We start from the raw sequence: 18,908 nt of genomic DNA on the forward strand, positions 1-18,908 counted from the left end.
AGACTCCAAGCCAAGCAAGAGTATTTTATAAATATTTATTTTATGTCATAAATCTGTTTCCTAATATTTTTGTGAGGGCCGCAAGAAGGCTAGCTGGGGGCCGCGGTTGGGAATCGCTGGTGTAGAGCCTAACCAAAAAGGTCAACTAGTTCAGACACAAACGCCATTGTTATATCATAGATTGGGCCTGTCATATTGAATACAACACATTAATTTCAATGGTCTTTGAAGAACTAAGACGATAGCTGCCTCGAAACAACAAAGGAGATTTTGGCCTTGAAACTGGAGATTCTAACACAACACAAATGGCTTGCTGTCTAGCTAGAAGTCTGCTGCGAAATCGACATTTGATAATATATTACCGAATAAATACGTGAATGAAAGCAGTAAACTTAGTACGCTGTTACATGATAGCATCGAGAAGTAGCCTCGCGGCCCAGTTCGGTATGGAACACTGTCAAAATCAATACTGACAGACCAACACCGAATTTTGCGTAAAATATATTGATGACATATAAACGGGAAATTTTTTCACCTAACTCTGCTCGCTGGTGAATTCACTAAAGCAGTGGATCTGAACCTTTTTGTCTTCGCGGACCCCTTTTGAATTTCTATTTCAAACGACTGTCTACTAATTTGCTGAGACTGACAACTCCAAATCTAAAATGTTTAGCAAAAATTTCATTTTTCACAAACTCCAACAAAACATGTCTAAACAGAAATATGTTTGCATCGGCAGGATATAGGCAATTCGACAATTAAAATGAGTTTGCACAGTCGAATATTTCATCTCAGACGACACTTTTAATGATGTGAGTCCCAACGTTTTAGCAATTGTGAAGCGAAACTGTGTCAAGTCGGGTTATCAATCATTTTACAAATTTAGAGCTTTTCGAACCCCCTCAAAATGCTTTGCGGACCCCCGGTTGAGAACCACTGGACTAAAGAAAGGTCATTTTTTCGAGACGGTACTCGGAAAACCCTTTCCATCGACTACTTTCCGTTGTGTTGACCTTTTGGTATTTAGTCAACTGTCGCGTCATATGCAGAATAAGCCTCCATCACGTGCATTTTTTCACAGTGTTGATTAAACATATCTCCCTGGACATTTTCGCTCCCATTGTTTCTCAAAATCGCCCACTGGGTGGCGATATCGCCCACGTTTGGAACCACTGATATACGCAAAACGGGATTGTGCCCACCAAAGAACGCCTCCTCCCCCGGTTGAATGACAAAATAAAAATCAAGATTGTCATTTTCTTTGCTCTAGGACGCTGGCTCAGGCGACTGCGATTTCCCTGTGCATCTAATGCAGCCAGAAAAACAGAATTTCAAGTATTAGAGAGGCGACTCAAAATTGCACACAATAACTGATTAACTGGTGTTGAGTCAGGCGCCGGTGGCAAAATTCTATTTTCCTTCTCCCGAATTCTTCACGCTATCACTGTGATGGCTCGTTTATCTAAATTGCGTATCATTGGGAAAACACTATCTCCACCATATACTGCTGATCATAGAAAGTCAATTTTCATGAGACCCGGGCTTTCAACAACTTAATCGCTGGTTTCAACTAACGCATCCATCAGTGTGGCATCTATGGACATTTGGACAATGTACATGTAGAACAGGGGTCGCCAACTCGAGCGCGTCGCGGGCCAGTTTTCAAATTTTGTAGAGGCCGCGGGTCGCTAGAATGCAATACCGAAACACAAAACACAATGGTCCTCACAGGTAAGGAACCACGGTTTGAAAACTTTATGTCGGTAGGCTACAACGCTGCGCGATGGGGAGACTTACCACAAGAAAAAGTAATATTTTGATAAAGAAGTACAAATACGACAAGAAATATCGTGATCATCAAATTTATTTTATTTTGAACTATGAGCTGCGCACGATATCTGACAACTCTTTCCGGCGACTAAGAAATCGATATTGGGGCTAGCGAGAGACGGTACTATCCGTTCATAAACCTTGATCTTGTGGGGAAGCCCTAGGCCGTTTTCTAAGCGTCTCGGTCTTCGCAGCGACTTGACTGACCATGATGCGCCAAGGCGAAACGCTAATGCCAATTGTCCATTAGGGCTCTTCAAAAATGACTTTTTTTCCTAAATCGTACTGGCTACTTGGTAAAATTGTTAGGTTACCTAATTTAAGCCTACACACAAAATTTGGTTTAATTCCATCCAGTAACCGCTTTGCTACAGGAGAAGTAAGTTTCTATTTGGATTTGAATAAAATAGTATTTACGGCGAGCACAACTATAATAAATAAACAAAGAATCGGTCACCGTAAATACTATTTTATTCAAATACAAATTTTTCGACGGCAATAACTCTGCTTCCACAGGTTGGAATTGAACCAAATTTGGTGAGCATCGTTTCTATAGACAGCCTAACACTTTCATGGGGTGAACAGAAAATTTTCAATTTTTTTTAATATTTATTTTTATATAATAAATAGAAACTTTCTTCTCCTGTAGCAAACCAAATTTTGTGTGTAGGCCTAAATTAGGTAACCTAACAATTTTATCAAGTAGCCAGTACGATTTGAGAAAAGAAGTCATTTTTTGAAGAACCCTATTGTCCATTCATATCAGCTGATTCTCCCTCGGTGGAATGCTGTTGCCATCGCTGAATCTCTTTAATGTTTAGTGAGAACTAGTGATGTTGGCGACAGACGTATCTCGAAACTACAACTACAATATTTTGAAACTCAAATTAATTTTAGCCTTTCGGAATGCTTTACTCAGCCCTCGCGGGCCGTGTGCTGTTAACCGCTGACATAGAATATATGTAGTATTCAATTCAGACATGGGTGGATCGCCATCGATCACGACAAACACTGCATTTTCAAGTATTTGTAATTATAAGCAAATACATTCTATAAGATTTCAGTGAAGTCGTAAAAGGTTAAGAACCACAGATATATATATATAAAATGGATCAGTACTGTAGGTGCGCAGAAATCATGAGCATCAGAGACAGTGTGTTGAAATTTCGCTTCATATCCTGATTTTATATTTATAATCTGCGTCGCAATACTATGTAGTATGGCACATCGTCTGTGATTTGAAATTCGGTACGATAGCTCAACGCGACCCAGCTAGTTGCTTTCGACCCATTCCTCACTCTGGCTTCACGATTTTGGTTCCGCCGTCAGCGATAGCTGCCTTCTGGAAACAACCATGTCAGCTTCGGAAGTCCAGGCATTCCTGGAAGATACGACAGCGTTATGAATTTTATAGTTTGTGGCAAGGAGGGTAGTACTTCTAGCAGTAATCGGGGATGGCTACTTTCTAAATTGAAAGATCTATAGATCAGCAACTAACGCATAAACTGCCTTGCCGAGTGCGAAACTTGATAAAAATTGATATCAATCGAAAGCTGCCGCGGTACTGATTACGAAAATATAGATTTTTACTGCTCGTGGTCCTAGAACCTCCCATAATCAGCCTCGACTTTTGCATTGTAATGGAGTGTGGTATTCTGACGAAGCAATGCCCTCTGGAGTAAGATTCCGCAGCTTAATAGCAAGTGAGTGGCAATGTAAACCACAAGCGTATTGGCTATTGTTACGCAAGCGATTGAGCTTCAATAGCTTTAATGCCGATCCGGTGTTCTATTTATTAGGGATGGTGTGAACCTCTGAAAGGTTCAGGTTCGTGTGAACACGTACCTTTTTAAAAGGTTCTGTGTGAACACGAACGTGAACCTCGTGACGTCACGTGACGTCATATTGCTAATTCCAACCCTTTCTTTCAATGAAGTGATAGCCTAATATGCCCTATATTAATGTACACGTTACCTAGCGAAGATTCGGCCCACATAGTGCCACAATGCTGAAGTACATATCGGCGTTTTAAACGTCGCTAAATGTATCAACCGCGGTAATCAAAGGATATAATAATTGCATAAAATCAGAACATTCCGTCGCTTTGCCAACAATTTCGACGAGGACTTACCAAGTATAATATAAGCTTACGCCTTAACGGTCTTAGCCAGACCGGACAATGTGTTCGGAGTCTGAGTATTGCTACATTGATATTGAGCAGGGTGTACAACGGGTTTCTATACTCGCTACCGATATCACAAACAACAAGTTATGGAGCAGTAGCACGCAACTTAATCGCACGGATTTGGTTTTAATGATAGGCTACAGTAAAGATATGAAGTCAAGATTGACCCAGTACGACCGTTCGATTTTTTACATCAGAAGACGATATCAATGTCATTGATTGGTTGAGTAAGCATCATTCGCTGACTACGTATATCGATTGCGAGTCAGGCTCACAGCAGAGAGTCACTAAATATTCACAAACGGAAAGCTGGATATTCCGAGAAAATTTTTGCAACAAAGCAAGTAAAACTTTTAAGGTTGTCGAGTTGCATGGTGCATGCTCGTTTAGTGTTGATTTTTATGCTGCCAGCACCATGCATGGAGTGGCCCGCAGTTGAAATGCAATAAATTTGAGCCAAAGATCTTATAACGGAGTGAAAATTACAATTTACCAAAAGGTTCACAGTGCAGAACCTACCAAGGTTCTGTTGTGAACGCGAACCTCTAAATTTCCGAGGTTCACACACAGAACGCGAACGTGAACCTCACGTTCACACCATCCCTACTATTTATCCACCCACCATCGAACAACACGTCCAATACGCTTTCATAACTTTTGTCTTCAGACATCCGATCCAATAAGACAGACTGTGACCACGAAGACAGCGGGCTTGCCAGAAAATTCTTGGACACTGAAGGAAACAACACATCATGCAGGTCGCTGGGAATTCACAGCGACATAAATCCGCATATCTTACGGTAACAAATTTCCTGTTCCAGAAAGGACATTGCGTAATTCGTTTCAAAGAATCCTTTACTGGCACTGCGAGTGTCAGCGTATTCTACGACGTCATTGATGGTGTATAGACCCGGAGTGACTGACCGCAATTTGTAGATAGTAGAATTCATCTATAAGAAAAATATTGCCATATATTATGTACCAGCTGTGACCAGTACCAGGTGTCTTGCATCGAATGCATTTTATTGCTTGGCAGTAGTTATTCTATCACCCAGTGGACTCTCATTAAATAAAAGGGATTGTCAATATATCGCAAGGAGGACTGCGATAGTGATTTCAACTTCCTGACAACACGCTTTCCACACAAAATTTAGTCCTGAATGTTGCGATTTAGTCCCGGATAGTTGCAGTCTGCAGTTTGACTTCTCAATTAAAAGCGATACAAGCTCCGTGCGATTTACTTTCAGTAGCAGAGGCAACTCAACGTTTGGTAATTCAATAACTCTGTATCACCGAGCAGTTCTAGTGGTAGTATTTCACTGTAAATGACAATCGTGTATTTCGTCGATTTCCACCATATAGCATAGATTGCAAATTAGGTAAAAGGAATTACTGGTACAAATGTTTGTTGGTACGCATCCATGGTGTATATGTCCACAAGACTTAGTGTATTTGACTCGATTTTTACCGATTAGAATGGGTGTGAAAGCTGTATATGGTATACCAGAGGGTTGTGATAGACTTATCTGGCCTTACGTGATATGGTGGAAACCTGGTGAACATACCTATTTCACCACTCGTTTATTTACAGCAGTGATTCTCAACCTGGGGGCACGCCCCCCTGGGGGGGCGTGGGAGGCTCTCAGCAGGGCGCGAGAAATTGAAAAAGTCTGTATAAATTGTGACTTAACATATGTTTCACAGCCATTCTGAGAAGACGATTGTTGAAGATGAAACTTGTTTCGTATTCAAGAAAGCTTGCCAAATGCGAACTCCAGCAGTCGCGCTCAACGGAGTATAGACTGATTTCAACTTCATTTGAGCAAATATTTGATATTCTTGGAAGATTTAGAACAATTTCCACGTGTAAGTAATTCATTACTTCAGCGTTGGCAGTAGCCTAAAGCTCGGTACGTTGGGTAGCTGTTGTTAATAGCTGGTGAACTGCACTGCCTAAGACAGACTTCGATGCAATATAAGTTGCCCGGTTTCGCCCTGAATTCGGCCATCCTAAATCAACACAATTTGATTCAATTCCAAAAGTGATCAAATTTAGCATGGCAGAACAGAACGACGATGTGCTCTCTGTAGTCACTACCAGCATTAGGATTACTCTCAGTGCAACCTACCTTGAAATAAATAGATGTCCTGTTCAATAAGTTTTGTTATTTTCAAGCAAGTTTGGGAGAAATTTGTTAGAAATGTAAAAGACTCAACAACTGAAATGCGAATTCAAACTTGGTGTAAGATATACCGTATGTATAGGCCTATACCATTGGATGACGTGCTCTGTTTTACGTGACGATAAGTGCAGGAGGTCAGGGGGCGCAATTTTTCGACCATCACCAAGGGGGGCGCATGTCCAAAAAGATTGAGAACCGCTGATTTACAGTGAAGTTACTATACGCATATTCCATAATCATGCCTCGCAAATCAACAAAGCAGTGTACCTGTGGTGGTCCGGCTAGATACGCTCGCCGGAAGCCTCTTTTTCTCATATATCTGACGATTTTCTTTCCGAGCTGAAGCAAAGCCTTCTCTTCAGTTCCAAGCTTCGAGGCCAGGTTGCATATTTGGGCATTCCTTTTCTTAGCACTTGCAGGCCGATTCGGCTTACACCTGCAGCGAAACGGTCAAGTTCTATTAAGAAGTCGTGACGCGTGATGCTTTTCCGACATGTTCAATATACTTATATCCTAGTATACAAATATAGTCACTGGTCAGTAACGAAGAAATACTATTTCCCGAGTTTTAAATTATGTTTGGAACCTACTTACTCCGGTGGTGATGTTTTAGGCCACTCTCATCAAGGACTTGAGAATATTGTAGACTAAAATACTTACATTGTACATTTTTGGGATTTGTGAAGTAGAAATTGGTGACAGGGGTATATTTCCAGCACCTTTATAAGTAAGAATCTGGGAAATAGATCCTTATTATAGGGTAAAAAACTATATTTTCAAAGATTGCACATATTTGCAGTGCTATTAGTTATTTTGCGTTAGTCGAGAAAAAGCACTTTGCTATTTCCGAAATAGTCTCCTCCGATTAACTGTTACATGTACGCTAGAACATTGATAAAACCTACGTTTTGAAAATATTAAGTTGGGTACGTTTCAGATCATCATATCCACTTTCATTTGAATTAGCTCTCTAATACCACTTGTACTTGTGTAGGAATTCATTACGTTTCTCCTAATACTACTTGAGTACTTACGCCGAGTACTTCGACCATCTCTGCTAGTATATTGCAGAGGTGCAGATTATGGGAAATAAAACTAACTGGAATAGGCTTTCAACTCACATATCGTTCCAATCGAGTTGGTCGTATCTCCAGTGGATTGCTAAAAATTCGTTACCACCCATCATATCTCGAACGAACTTCGCGGCTAAGATCTGAAATCACGGAATATTTACTATACATTCACTTGGTGGCGATTTTTGTAACGGAGTCGAATATGTCACTCCTTTCAGTGATATTATGACAGAACCGATCTCGTTCGTGTGTTCAAGAATAATGTTACATTCCAAACGGGTAGTGTCTCGTCTTTGGGGCATCTAACACGTGTTCAAGATCTATCTGTCATGGTATTAAGTATTACCTATCACTGAATAGAATTAAATGTTCAAATGTTGCCATGGGCAGTTGGTTTTAAGATCAGTGCCGCGCGGTGAGGTTCATGGCTGGTGAGACACCAACCCCTTTAAAGTCAGATTTAAAAAAGATATAAACCCGAAATGATAGCTGATTCAGTTGGCGACATGTTTCTTATCATATTAGCACTATTCGCAAGCAGGCTGCGTAAGAAGCTACTAAACATATCTTCAATTGTAGGTAAAGGTGTCGATGGAAAATAGATGACAGCTACGGCAGTAAGTGAAGGAGTCCTCTGCAGTATGCTACCTGTTGGCCGACGCAATTACCAAACGATTCATATTACAACGTTGACTTACGAAGTGGATAGCGCATCGTATCAATGCGCTGCGATTGTCAAATTGTAAGCTAACCGTAGGGTTGCCATATTTTGGAAATCAGAAAGGAGGACACTTTTTCAAAATTTTTAGACTTACAATACCGGAGACAAATCCGGAAAAACTAGTAAACTTACTCCGAGTCCGTACTTGGTTAACTAAAAAAAAGGTCATCTTTCCAGCTCGACTCCTGAAATACCCACTTTCTATGAGGTTTTCCGTTGGGCGACTAAAAAAACAAAAAGAAAAAAAGGCTTTCTGGCTCAATTACTGTAAGACCCGCCGGACCATTACTTGAGCGATTTCAATAAAGTCAAAAAAGAGGAAAAATTCTCTTAAAGAAGGAAATGTGGTAACGCTAGCTAAAAGTGAGTGAGGCTAATCCATGTGTTCCTCACTTAGTCATTGTTCATCTTTGCTGTCATTGTGCGTAACAAAGCCAACTCTCCAATTCCTTCTGGCGTTCATAATGTCTAGATTTTCGGATTCAGTGCGACAATAGCATTCGATTACTACCAGGTTTATCATTCTTTTTAATATTCTTCCGGACGACAAGTGAGGCACTGCCTTACGTGCCTTCCCTGACCGTACGTTACTGCCTAAGACCATCTTGATGATTAATGACGGTGTAGTTACACTCGCTGGTCAAAGGTTATAAACGTAAATGAATGACTTTTTCAGAGTACTTGCACCACACTCAGGGGATAATATTTTGGATTTGAGCCACTTCTCCTTGAACAGTGATTTAGGCAAGACTAATTACTTTTACTGTTGGGATTTGGAACACCGGAAAGCAGTTTTGAGGTAGGTTTTCACTACTTTCGTGATTGATATCGTCAAAAGACCGTGTAAAATAGCTTCAGTAGGCAAATATATATTTGAAAGTAGCACTGTTTGTAGTGTCGTTTCGATTTAGTCACTCGAAACTATATGCAAAAAGTATATGCGACACCTCGACCAACCCTACTTTTTTAAAACTACTTTTCAGCCTATTGTCAGACCTTTTATTGTCCACTTCTACTTGAAGTAGTATTGACTATCTTAAAAATTCCTCTTTCCACTTAAAATTGACAAGAAATTGAAAGTATCACTCGTACTTCTACTTGAGACAGCAACGCTGACCGCTTGGATCACCTGTGGTATTGACATGACGATAACTTGCAGCTGTAGCTAATGTAAAACGAGAACACAGTGGCTACATTCGCCTACCTTAACAGGCACGGGTCTTCTGACGAATTGGGATATTTTCTTGTACTCCTTGAGCCAGGCCTCTTTTGATCCCAAGCAGCTTCGACCTATCGCGATGCCAGCGCAGCGCGATTTGCCTATCAGCTTGTTTGCTTGCGCTAAATTCCTGTGTGTTCGTTTGAGGCGATCAGTTTTTCTTGTTATATACTCAGTTTCATGTAGATAGAAGTGATCAGTAAAGAAGTAATGTCACTACAAACTTAAAGGGATGGGATTTTGGACTACTTTGACTGCTGTCTAACGGTTTGTGATTCAACAAGATTGACTCTTCTGCATTTTGGATAAAGTAAAGTAGAATGTAGTGTCGGGATAGGTTTGCATCACTGTTACTAGAGAAATTCTCCTGCCAACCTACCGAAATATATTTGCATCATGCATGGTAATTGTTATTTTTTTTAAACTGCAGCTATTTGCATTGTCATAAGTAAGTCATTTCTGTTAGCCGCGATGCTGCATCCTCCAATTTCCAAAGTAGCTCCAATTGAGTAGGCAACGCTTCAACCTTGCAGATCTACGTTTTCAAATACATGATTACCTTTCAGACACATTACTTTCAGCTTCTCCTTGATCTAGTTTAGACAAAATTGAGAATCACTACTTCTACTTGTAATTGAGTAGCAATGCTGGCCACTGTGACCACCTCTGGACGTGAATGGAAACAAACAAAACCATATTATACGCAAGAGTTATAAGTATGAATACGTACACTTTCCACGTTTTGTCTTCAGTGACGTCACTGAGGGAGTCCACGTGAACGGTGTTCTGAAATTCGACTTTTCCAGCTCTGAGAAATATTTTGATACCCTTTTTCCTCTTTTCGTCCAGCTCGCCGCAGATCAGCAATGTCTTCGCTTCGTCGGCGCAGCCGTCTAGAAATCTGTACAAGATTTCAAATCTCAGTCATAACCCGCCAACATATATAATGCACATCTAGGATTAGTACTAAATTAATCCGTAAATACTGTCATATGTGGAATTGCAAAACTATTGAACCACATTAAGCAAGAAGTCGTCAAGTAAGGAATCACAATAAATAATACTTGCCTAGTGTATAATTGCATATGTATAGTCGAAAAACCGTCAATACCAAAAAACTCACCAACGGCAATCAATAGGTTTTGAAAGCCTTATATTGTGAAATGGGTCGCAATATGATTCTTTGTGATGGGATGGTATGTAAGTTATCTTAGGCGCACTAGACACAAGACTATTAACTTGGTACATTCCGGCTTTTGTAAAGTAAATTTAGTATTGGAATCGACATGTCTCACTTTTCGAAATGAAATTATCATACATACTATTAAATATATGTGACCCCTGTGGCAAATCCACTTTCCAAATCTACTTGGGTACTCTTAAGACCTTTTATTTTCTACTTCTACTAGTAGTAGTTTGGGAATATCTCATAGAAGTCGCAACGTGTATTAGTAAGTATGCAGAAATTTTTGGCTTCACCCTAATTTATACATCAGTAGCAATATCCACTATTTTAACCACCTCTGAATGATCGTGGATAAGCTCGTTCTCAATTCCGCAAAATATATACCCACGACTATAAAAAAACGCATGTGACTAACGTCGTACCTGGTTGTTAAATTGGAACACTGACATCCTCAATATATTGCATGGCACTTGAACTCGATTCGGGCTTATACAATACTCTGCGTGCTACTTAGTGTAGTCATAAGGTAAGCGGTATTGTATTTCAAATGTCCTTTTGAATTGCACTTTTGTGGCCTCTAAAATTATCCCGGGTCACAATGTACCAGTGATACGACCGCTTTGTTGCAAGCCTTTTGTCCTTTTCATATTTTATCCTGTTATTAGGAATGTGCGGTTTTATGAATCATGAATGCATTACTTGTCCATGGTTTCCGCCGAAACAAGATATCGCAAAGCTTTGACATCCAATGTTTTGGACGGATTTGTCTCCATGCCAGCGACATACGTTTGGTCGAATATCGGTACCTCGACAACTCGATCTGGTTGCGCACCCTTATCTGGTAAAACATAAGGTAGTATTGAAAAAACTCTTCCAAATAGAATTATTCTCTTATTGGTTATTTAATACGTTTCCATATACCGTGGGCCGCTCGAGGAAGTTGCTCATATCATACTTTAGTGTTAGTGGTGAAATATGTATTCACTGGACATGGAAAAGGATTGCAAGGCTGACCTTGCTGTTGACAACAAGCTATAGTATAAAATCTATATGAGCGAACTTGGGAGTGATAGATTTTGTAAAATGTGTGATGCAGAAACTATAACTTTCGCTGCTGTACCGGCACCCAATTTTTTTAGCTTATGGTGTCACATGATTTTGAGAAATTGAATTAGTCGCATAGACAATTCCTGGCACAATATGTCTGATTTATATTATTCCGGTACAATATTAAATCAAGCTTATATCAATAGAAACAAGTTGAAATTAGCTGTACATTCTTTGATAGGTCTACTACCTATTACATAACGACTAGTATAGGAAAATAATCTTCTGGCTGCTATAATTATTTACGTGTGGCTTTGTATGGAGTTTCGATGCTGTGTGGTTAATGCGGTTTTATTCATACAAATGTCACCAGTCGAATTGAGGAATCCGGTTTGCAACAGTCTAGTAAGTTGCCAGACAGACTTCACTGGATCTTCACAATGTCGCAATTAAGCTAAGAAATATTCGAGATAGAATGATAGGGTTTCGAGTTGAAATGGTAGGGGTTTCGACCCCCAAAATCCACCCTCTGGCTACCTCACTGTTAATAGATATGACTCTGAGCTATCAATGACTGCAAGAACATCACGCAACGAAACACGGTTAACACAGCTTGTTTGACCGCGTTTGCTTGCGAAATATGCCTAATGCCGACTCTGAGATTGTATTTGCTCGAAACACGAAACACGAGATCAAAATTCTGCAATTGGTGTTACGCAATATCGCTTCAATTTGAAAAGGATCTCTAAGCATGAGATCGCTTCACACAAGTCAGTGTCCAGTTATAACTGTTATTGGCCGTTGCCAATAAAAACCGCTTTGGCAATTATGTGTATACTCCTGTTATTTCGATTCGACATGCCTGGTTCAATTTTTTCGGCATGAAAAATGTTTCCTCTCTATATTTAATCGAGGATTCGTTTCGCCCATGCCTTATAATAATGAATAATTTCCCAAGTTGAGTGTCGGTGATGCTATTTACCTCTTCCTGCTCGCTTCGATCTGACGTAATTTTCCATCCTCGGGTGTCGATGAAACGGGGGGATGATTATCGTTCTGTCCATAGCCTTCGCGATCGGTATCGTCTCCTTGAACAGTCTGGATAGCATGGCATGTAAACATCGCCGTATACAGTGACAGAAATAGAAAAGGGTGCTTTAGCATTCCCTATATACACTCTACGACTACGTACATTCAAATTTTTAGGTAGACAATGGCTTTTCGTCATATACTAACTTTCCCGAAAGATACAAAGGATTTTCAGCAACAAACTTACTTTATCATAAATTGTTTTCATTATCCAATCGGTCGGTTTTCTTTGGACTGAATTATTAAATTATCGAGGTATCAGTTAACTGAGCACTGATTAGTATAAGAGACGAGGCTCTTGTATCACGTCGGCAGAGGTCGTCAAAGTGTAGTGAGTGTTAAAACCCAAGTCGAAGTAGAACCTGCGATTCGTCAAACAGAGGGATAAATACTTTGATTGGAAGCGGAAATGTAGACTGTGGATAGAGGGAATATTGATAGTACCGAATCAAGTTTTTGATGTTGTGTTTGTTGTTGTTTATTTAAAAAAAACTAGCATATATTTATCGGTTACTCAGATACACTACAAATAATTCCAACTGGGCGATATATATTTGGTTACCGAGATACCGGGCAATTTCGCCAGTTTGTTTGGTAAATTTTTCTTCCAATAGCATATTTCAAAACTACTTTCTAAAATAAAAATCCAAAGCTTACAAAGTAAGTAGTTCGCCCAAAATATCGAAGTTCACGAAGTGTCACGTAACACATAACTACTTGACTTCGTAGTGGAAGCACACAAAACCTTTTTGCGTATCAAGAGAATATAGTGGTAGTTCGTTATTGACCATCTCTGTACATTGATATTGCTCGCTTTGGTTGCGCGGTGCGCAAGGGACATCAGTTCAACTGCTGATATCATCAATTCCATATTGCCGATATGGATGGACTATATCGAAATATTTGGGTGACACTCTGTCAACACACACGTCGCAATGAGGCTTTCTCAGTGAGTTCGTAACATCCGTGAATCGTATCGTGAATCTGTATTGTGAATAATTGTTGTCTTCATCATACCTGTAGAGATTGTTAGGCCCGACATCGAAGAACAAGACCGGCAACAGAAACCGGTCTGTGCTCAGTTTCTGTTTGCGTTCGGTTCGTTGAAATTCGGGCGATTTGAAAAACTCTTCGTAATATTCTTGCTTTTCCAAGTCGCTGACTTGCGTGAAGCCTTTGGACTCTTTTGATGCGAGATCGACGCTCTTGTGATCTTCCGACTTGGTACTTGGTGTTGGTGTGACGAACGATTGTAAATGCGTTTTCAGTGTGGTCCTGGCAACGTTGTGCGTACTCTTCGGATCTTTTTCGTGGAATTGTGGTACCTGATGATAGGTAATGAACAATAACTATTGAATTATTATAGGTATCGTCATTCTTTCTTATCAAATATACCGAAGTATTGATCAAAGTCAAAGTATTCAGCGTTACAATTCAAGCAGATTTATAAATTTTACGACGCTCGCGATATATAACCCTTTGACGTGTTGTTCATAGGAAACATTGATTGGTTTCGTGAGAAACATTGCATTGTTATGGGGCGTATATCGAAGAAGCGCCGAGCTTAGGACGTGGCAAAAGGTCACGAAGTCTACCATTGGCAAACATTTTTCGGATAATTATGTTTGTATAAATCAGTGGTTTTTAACCTGGGGCGTGAAAGCATGTGAAGGGGGATGCGAAGAAGCGGTCAACTGAAATGTTTTTCGCGCCTTGCGCGATTTACCTTCAATTCAAGCGTGCTTCTTTCTATATAGATCGAATTTCATATTTTTGAATTCTCTCATCAACAGTCATAACCTTCCATGCCATCAAACAATCTGTTGGGGTTGCTAGCATCCCTGTTGGATTTTATGATATGACGATAAGGGGGACGCGAAATTTTTCACTATCCTAACGGGGAGCGTGTCTAAAAAAGGTTGAGAACCACTGGTATAAATACTTATCAGGACGACAGATTCCGCATTGACGGGAAACGCCGTTAACACCTTCATTTCTGTTCCTTTGAGTCGACTTTTATCAAAACATGACAAACTAGTTTGTGCCAACAGAAAGAGTTCGTCTACCATTTGAAACATACCATTGAGCTTAAGCGATCTCTGTGCCTAGTTTGTTCTCAATCCAGTGCCCGGGACGTCATATTTGATGATACGATTGTTGATATACAATGTTATTTCCATTTCTCCACTAGTTGCTGAGGATTACGGGGAAATTGCGTAGTGATGAGCGTCAGCGCCATCTACGTTGGCGGCCCAGGTTTAAGTCCAACCGTGGAGCTTATTCTAGGCTCCTCGTTCCCCGTGTCGCTGTTCTTACGGCCCCAACTCGTCGGTCGTTCGGCATCCCCCTGTCCGTCCATTACATCGCATTGTGTGCCTTTTATCTCGCATTGTACATTTTTGTTGTGTGTGTATGTGTGACTGTGTGTGCGTGTGCGTGTGTGTGTGTGTGTGTGTGTGTGTGTGTGTGTGTGTGTCTTAGGCAGAAAAAATATAATCGGACGATTATTGATTACTCCTGCTAAGTTAGGCAAATATTCAAGTAGGTAAGACCCATTACACGTTATGCTGATGTGCTACTACAAATCTACATGGGAAATCGTGTTTTTCAAGCTTCGGTTTGATATCTTCAACCGCTTTTTAACCCTTACTACATTTCCATCTACTGTGTAGCTGCCGTACATGGTATGTACGTTTGAAATAACTGGAGATTTCAATTTTAAGCACTATGCGTTTATTAATTGGACATCAGCGGCTATATTGACCCTTTTGAGATATCAGCTTCCCTACAGAGAATGAAATGCGTAACGCATAAAGACCTATATCCGCATTGAAAATAGAACAGCCATTTCGTCAAATTCCACATCAATCCTCTGATATAATTAATGACAATAATTTGATGTATGATACTCCTATAAATGTACCTAAAATGACACTCACATTGATATCGCGTTCGGACTTTACGATGTCATTATCGTTCGTCCCCTCGTAGTCTCCGAGTTGTGTCCACGTAATAAAGCTTGATATTCCAATCAGTATAATTACAGTAATGATGTACCGTGCTTTCATTCGGCAGAATCTGCGGGTCCAACGACTCATTTAAGTTCCGATCTTAGATAATTTCCGCTGATTTCCTTCGATTGTTGCATAGTAGGATAGTATATAGACTTCACAACAAAGCACGTCATAACTTAGTACATCTGTAATATAAACGTCCAGCATATGACTATTGCATCTATTTCGGAGTATCATCTACTAATTATTAGTAATATGTAATGAGTACTCACACGTCGATTACCTACAGCAGTACTTCCCCTTTTTTCGGTTAACAACCTATAAACCTATAATGAGATATGGCCAAACTAATGAAAATCAAATTAATGACGAAAGAAACAATATCCATACAATACATGCAATTACAATTAATGCAAAAATTGAGCTTGCATATGAGATAACACCAGATCACGTCTGGACTTTATTGGCTTGATTTTCCTAATCGGAAGGTATCGAGGAATACCTGAATAACATCTACTTTTTACCAACCGCTACATGTAAGATCTTAAGTATTGCAAATGTTTTTTTTATTTATTTCTATAACATGCTATCATATTGCTGACATTCCATAACAACCAAAGGCAGCCCGGTATGACATATTCAATAGAAAACTGGAACATTTAAAAATGCATCTCTCACCACAGGTAAAAGTATTGATCTCAGTGTGTAATAAAAATTCTAGATCTAGACTAGCGCGAGGTACACAAGAGTGTTGGATATAGCGTTACCCACAAATTGCAGAGTTGGTAAGAAGAGCTATAAGCAAGCTCACCAATGTCACCATACATGTTTTTTTACGATTTTTATGGGATGTGTCGTAATTACTGTGAATACATTTCCTAGAATCTCGTTAATTACTGGTCATAGTTTAGTACCAGGCTAAGCATATTTGGAATATTATAACATCAGTATAGGATTGCAACCTGGACTCAACTTATAACTTATTTCAGATTTCAGCTGGCCCTCGTTCTATTGCTTCACTCATGATCAGGGACGAACTTGAACAGTACACAGCACAGTTTACTCTGTAACCATAACCACTAAATGGTATGCCAATTGGTATTAGTAACTTAGTTATGTATATCGACCCAATATTTTGATGGAGACTGTGTGATAGAATGTATACATCATATTCCTAAAATATCTGCCTGCTAAAGTACGTCTCCACTCGGCGGTGTTATACCTAACCTCTTCTCAAGTCATTAGGCTCAATTCCATTTAATAACTATTCAAATTCACATTTTATATCTACGGCGACCATGGAAGGAGAGCGATTTCAACATTCTAGATTCGATTTTGTAGATTGGCGTCGACAAACTTCTCTGAGGGAAGCATATAATCTTAATAAATTAATCTAAATTGCCCCGCGATATGCTGAATGAACGCCGTCGGCAATCTCTTTTCCGGTATCGATTGCTCTAAGTCTAAGTTTAAGTTTTTAAACCTGTGGTGGGCCACTGGGGAATTTTGGCGTGGCCAAAAAACTAATTCGGCAACCATGAAGTGTTGAAAAGTTTAGTTGTATTCTACTTTCTATCCAGCAATTGTATAATAAGCAATACCTAATTTTGCGTAATAATTGATAAATCACTAGTAGCATTGATCTTCAACGATTGTCCCTTTTCATGATGACGTCAGAGAGACGAATAAATTCTGGAACATTTTCAGTCGCTGGGCTACGGAATATTTTCATTATGAAAACTGAACCACTCCACAGTCCACAAAAGCTAAGAACTACCGTTATAAATGGCGCGATGGTCTATCAGAGAAATGATTCACTCATTTTCAGTATTCAAAATGAAAAGGTATACTCATAACATGGCATGAATCCTGTAATGCAAAGTATATAACTCTGCGAACACTGCCATAAAAATTACATTCCGACCGCAACCATCACACACCGGCTTAGAAACTATTGATAAGCCTCGGCATTCCCTATTTAATTCTCTACAAGAACATTTCCTAGAGTTTTAGTCTTCGTATATGCTCCTTCACTGTCATGACTAAAGCGATCGTACCGTCTCATCTCTCCCACACTTTCACAACCGAATCCCAATCAAGTCAGCGATTTTCTATAAATATACCCGACAACATCGTACGTACGACATAAGCGTCGCCCCCAGGCATTCATTCAGCAGACACTGAAATGTCGACATTCAGCATTGATCATAATTGAAGTGACACGCAGCTTCCAAGTGTCAGGTGCGTGTATCCCTATATTCGATTGCAGTTTTTAGTTAGCCCTCGTCAATCCTCGGCGTATGCTAGAGCGATTTCTTCTGTACGGAAGCTTTATACGATATAGCGCATTCGCGAACATGCGATTAAATAGGCAGGTGTTTCTAGTCGAATTTGTTCTTGTAATTGTCTTTACGTAAAGGCGATATAATTATTTTATTGAAGTCACTGTAGCGGTCTGATCGCATACATCAATTATACACCGCAAAATCGTGATCATGCATCTCGTGTTTTCCGTTATCGGGCTATAGTATTTCTGAGTACGGTTAAAATGTACTACTGCTCGTTTTGAGATGGCCTTGTGCTTGCTATTTCGTTTCCAGATCCATGTAGCATCCGGCTGAAAAAATAGGATTTTGAATCGCCGCATTTATATTGAGTGACCGTGATAGGAAACAGCAACCTATACCCTCTGAACAAATTTGGGATATACACACCGAAATATAATGATAGTTGTTGTTGTTGCTATTGTTTCCATATCTAATCTGTTCTATGTTTCATCATTCTTAATTTACATCGTATTCGTATCGTGGTATTTAATTCCAATCTTAATCGTCTTAAAATCGCTCAAACTGAAAAACCTGATTACAACACACAACCAGATAACCGCACCGACCTAAAGGTGTAGCACGGCTGTCAAACACACAAGCGGCAGGCCGGATAAGGTCCCCATAGACCAGAGGTCTCAAACACGCGGCCCACGGGCCGCATGCGGCCCGCCAGATCATTTTGTGCGGCCCGCGACGACATTTAAGATTTTCATTAATTTTACAATATATTGGTGCCACATATATCTTTTCAAGTTTTAAAGTGAAAATTCGCTCTTAAATTGCTCCGAAAGCCTGAAACTATTCATCAAACTTCACTATCCGCGCCCATGCAGTAGAAGATTCACTATTTCGTCCCATATCCATTTCATGATGATAAACCCTGACCCTTGAACGATAGTCGTTTACAGCACTACAGCACTTATAGACGATTCGTGACTGAAATTTGTGAGTAGACTTGGACGCGAGCTTTATTAGAATTACTCGGACTCGGGTCTCGGACTCGATGGCCAAATGAAAATGACCCGGGTGGACAC

General features: G+C 39.9%; 1 protein-coding gene across 1 annotated transcript; it reads right to left on the reverse strand.

The window, feature by feature from the left end:
• Positions 1-2,842: 2,842 nt before the first annotated feature.
• LOC145435802 (uncharacterized) lies at positions 2,843-15,837 on the reverse strand. Its single transcript, XM_080313075.1, has 11 exons — positions 15,473-15,837; positions 13,551-13,858; positions 12,427-12,542; positions 11,097-11,235; positions 9,942-10,112; positions 9,197-9,341; positions 7,320-7,411; positions 6,466-6,634; positions 4,815-4,965; positions 4,638-4,748; positions 2,843-3,211 (listed from the first exon to the last, which is right to left on the reverse strand). Exons 1-11 carry the CDS (start codon positions 15,629-15,631, stop codon positions 3,156-3,158), a joined length of 1,617 nt encoding a protein of 538 aa, XP_080169201.1. The 5' UTR covers positions 15,632-15,837; the 3' UTR covers positions 2,843-3,155.
• Positions 15,838-18,908: the final 3,071 nt, after the last annotated feature.

Source organism: Botryllus schlosseri, chromosome 3, assembly GCF_051294905.1.
Source record: "Botryllus schlosseri isolate E-star chromosome 3, Bs_hap1, whole genome shotgun sequence".
NCBI classification, from domain to species: Eukaryota; Metazoa; Chordata; class Ascidiacea; order Stolidobranchia; family Styelidae; genus Botryllus; species Botryllus schlosseri.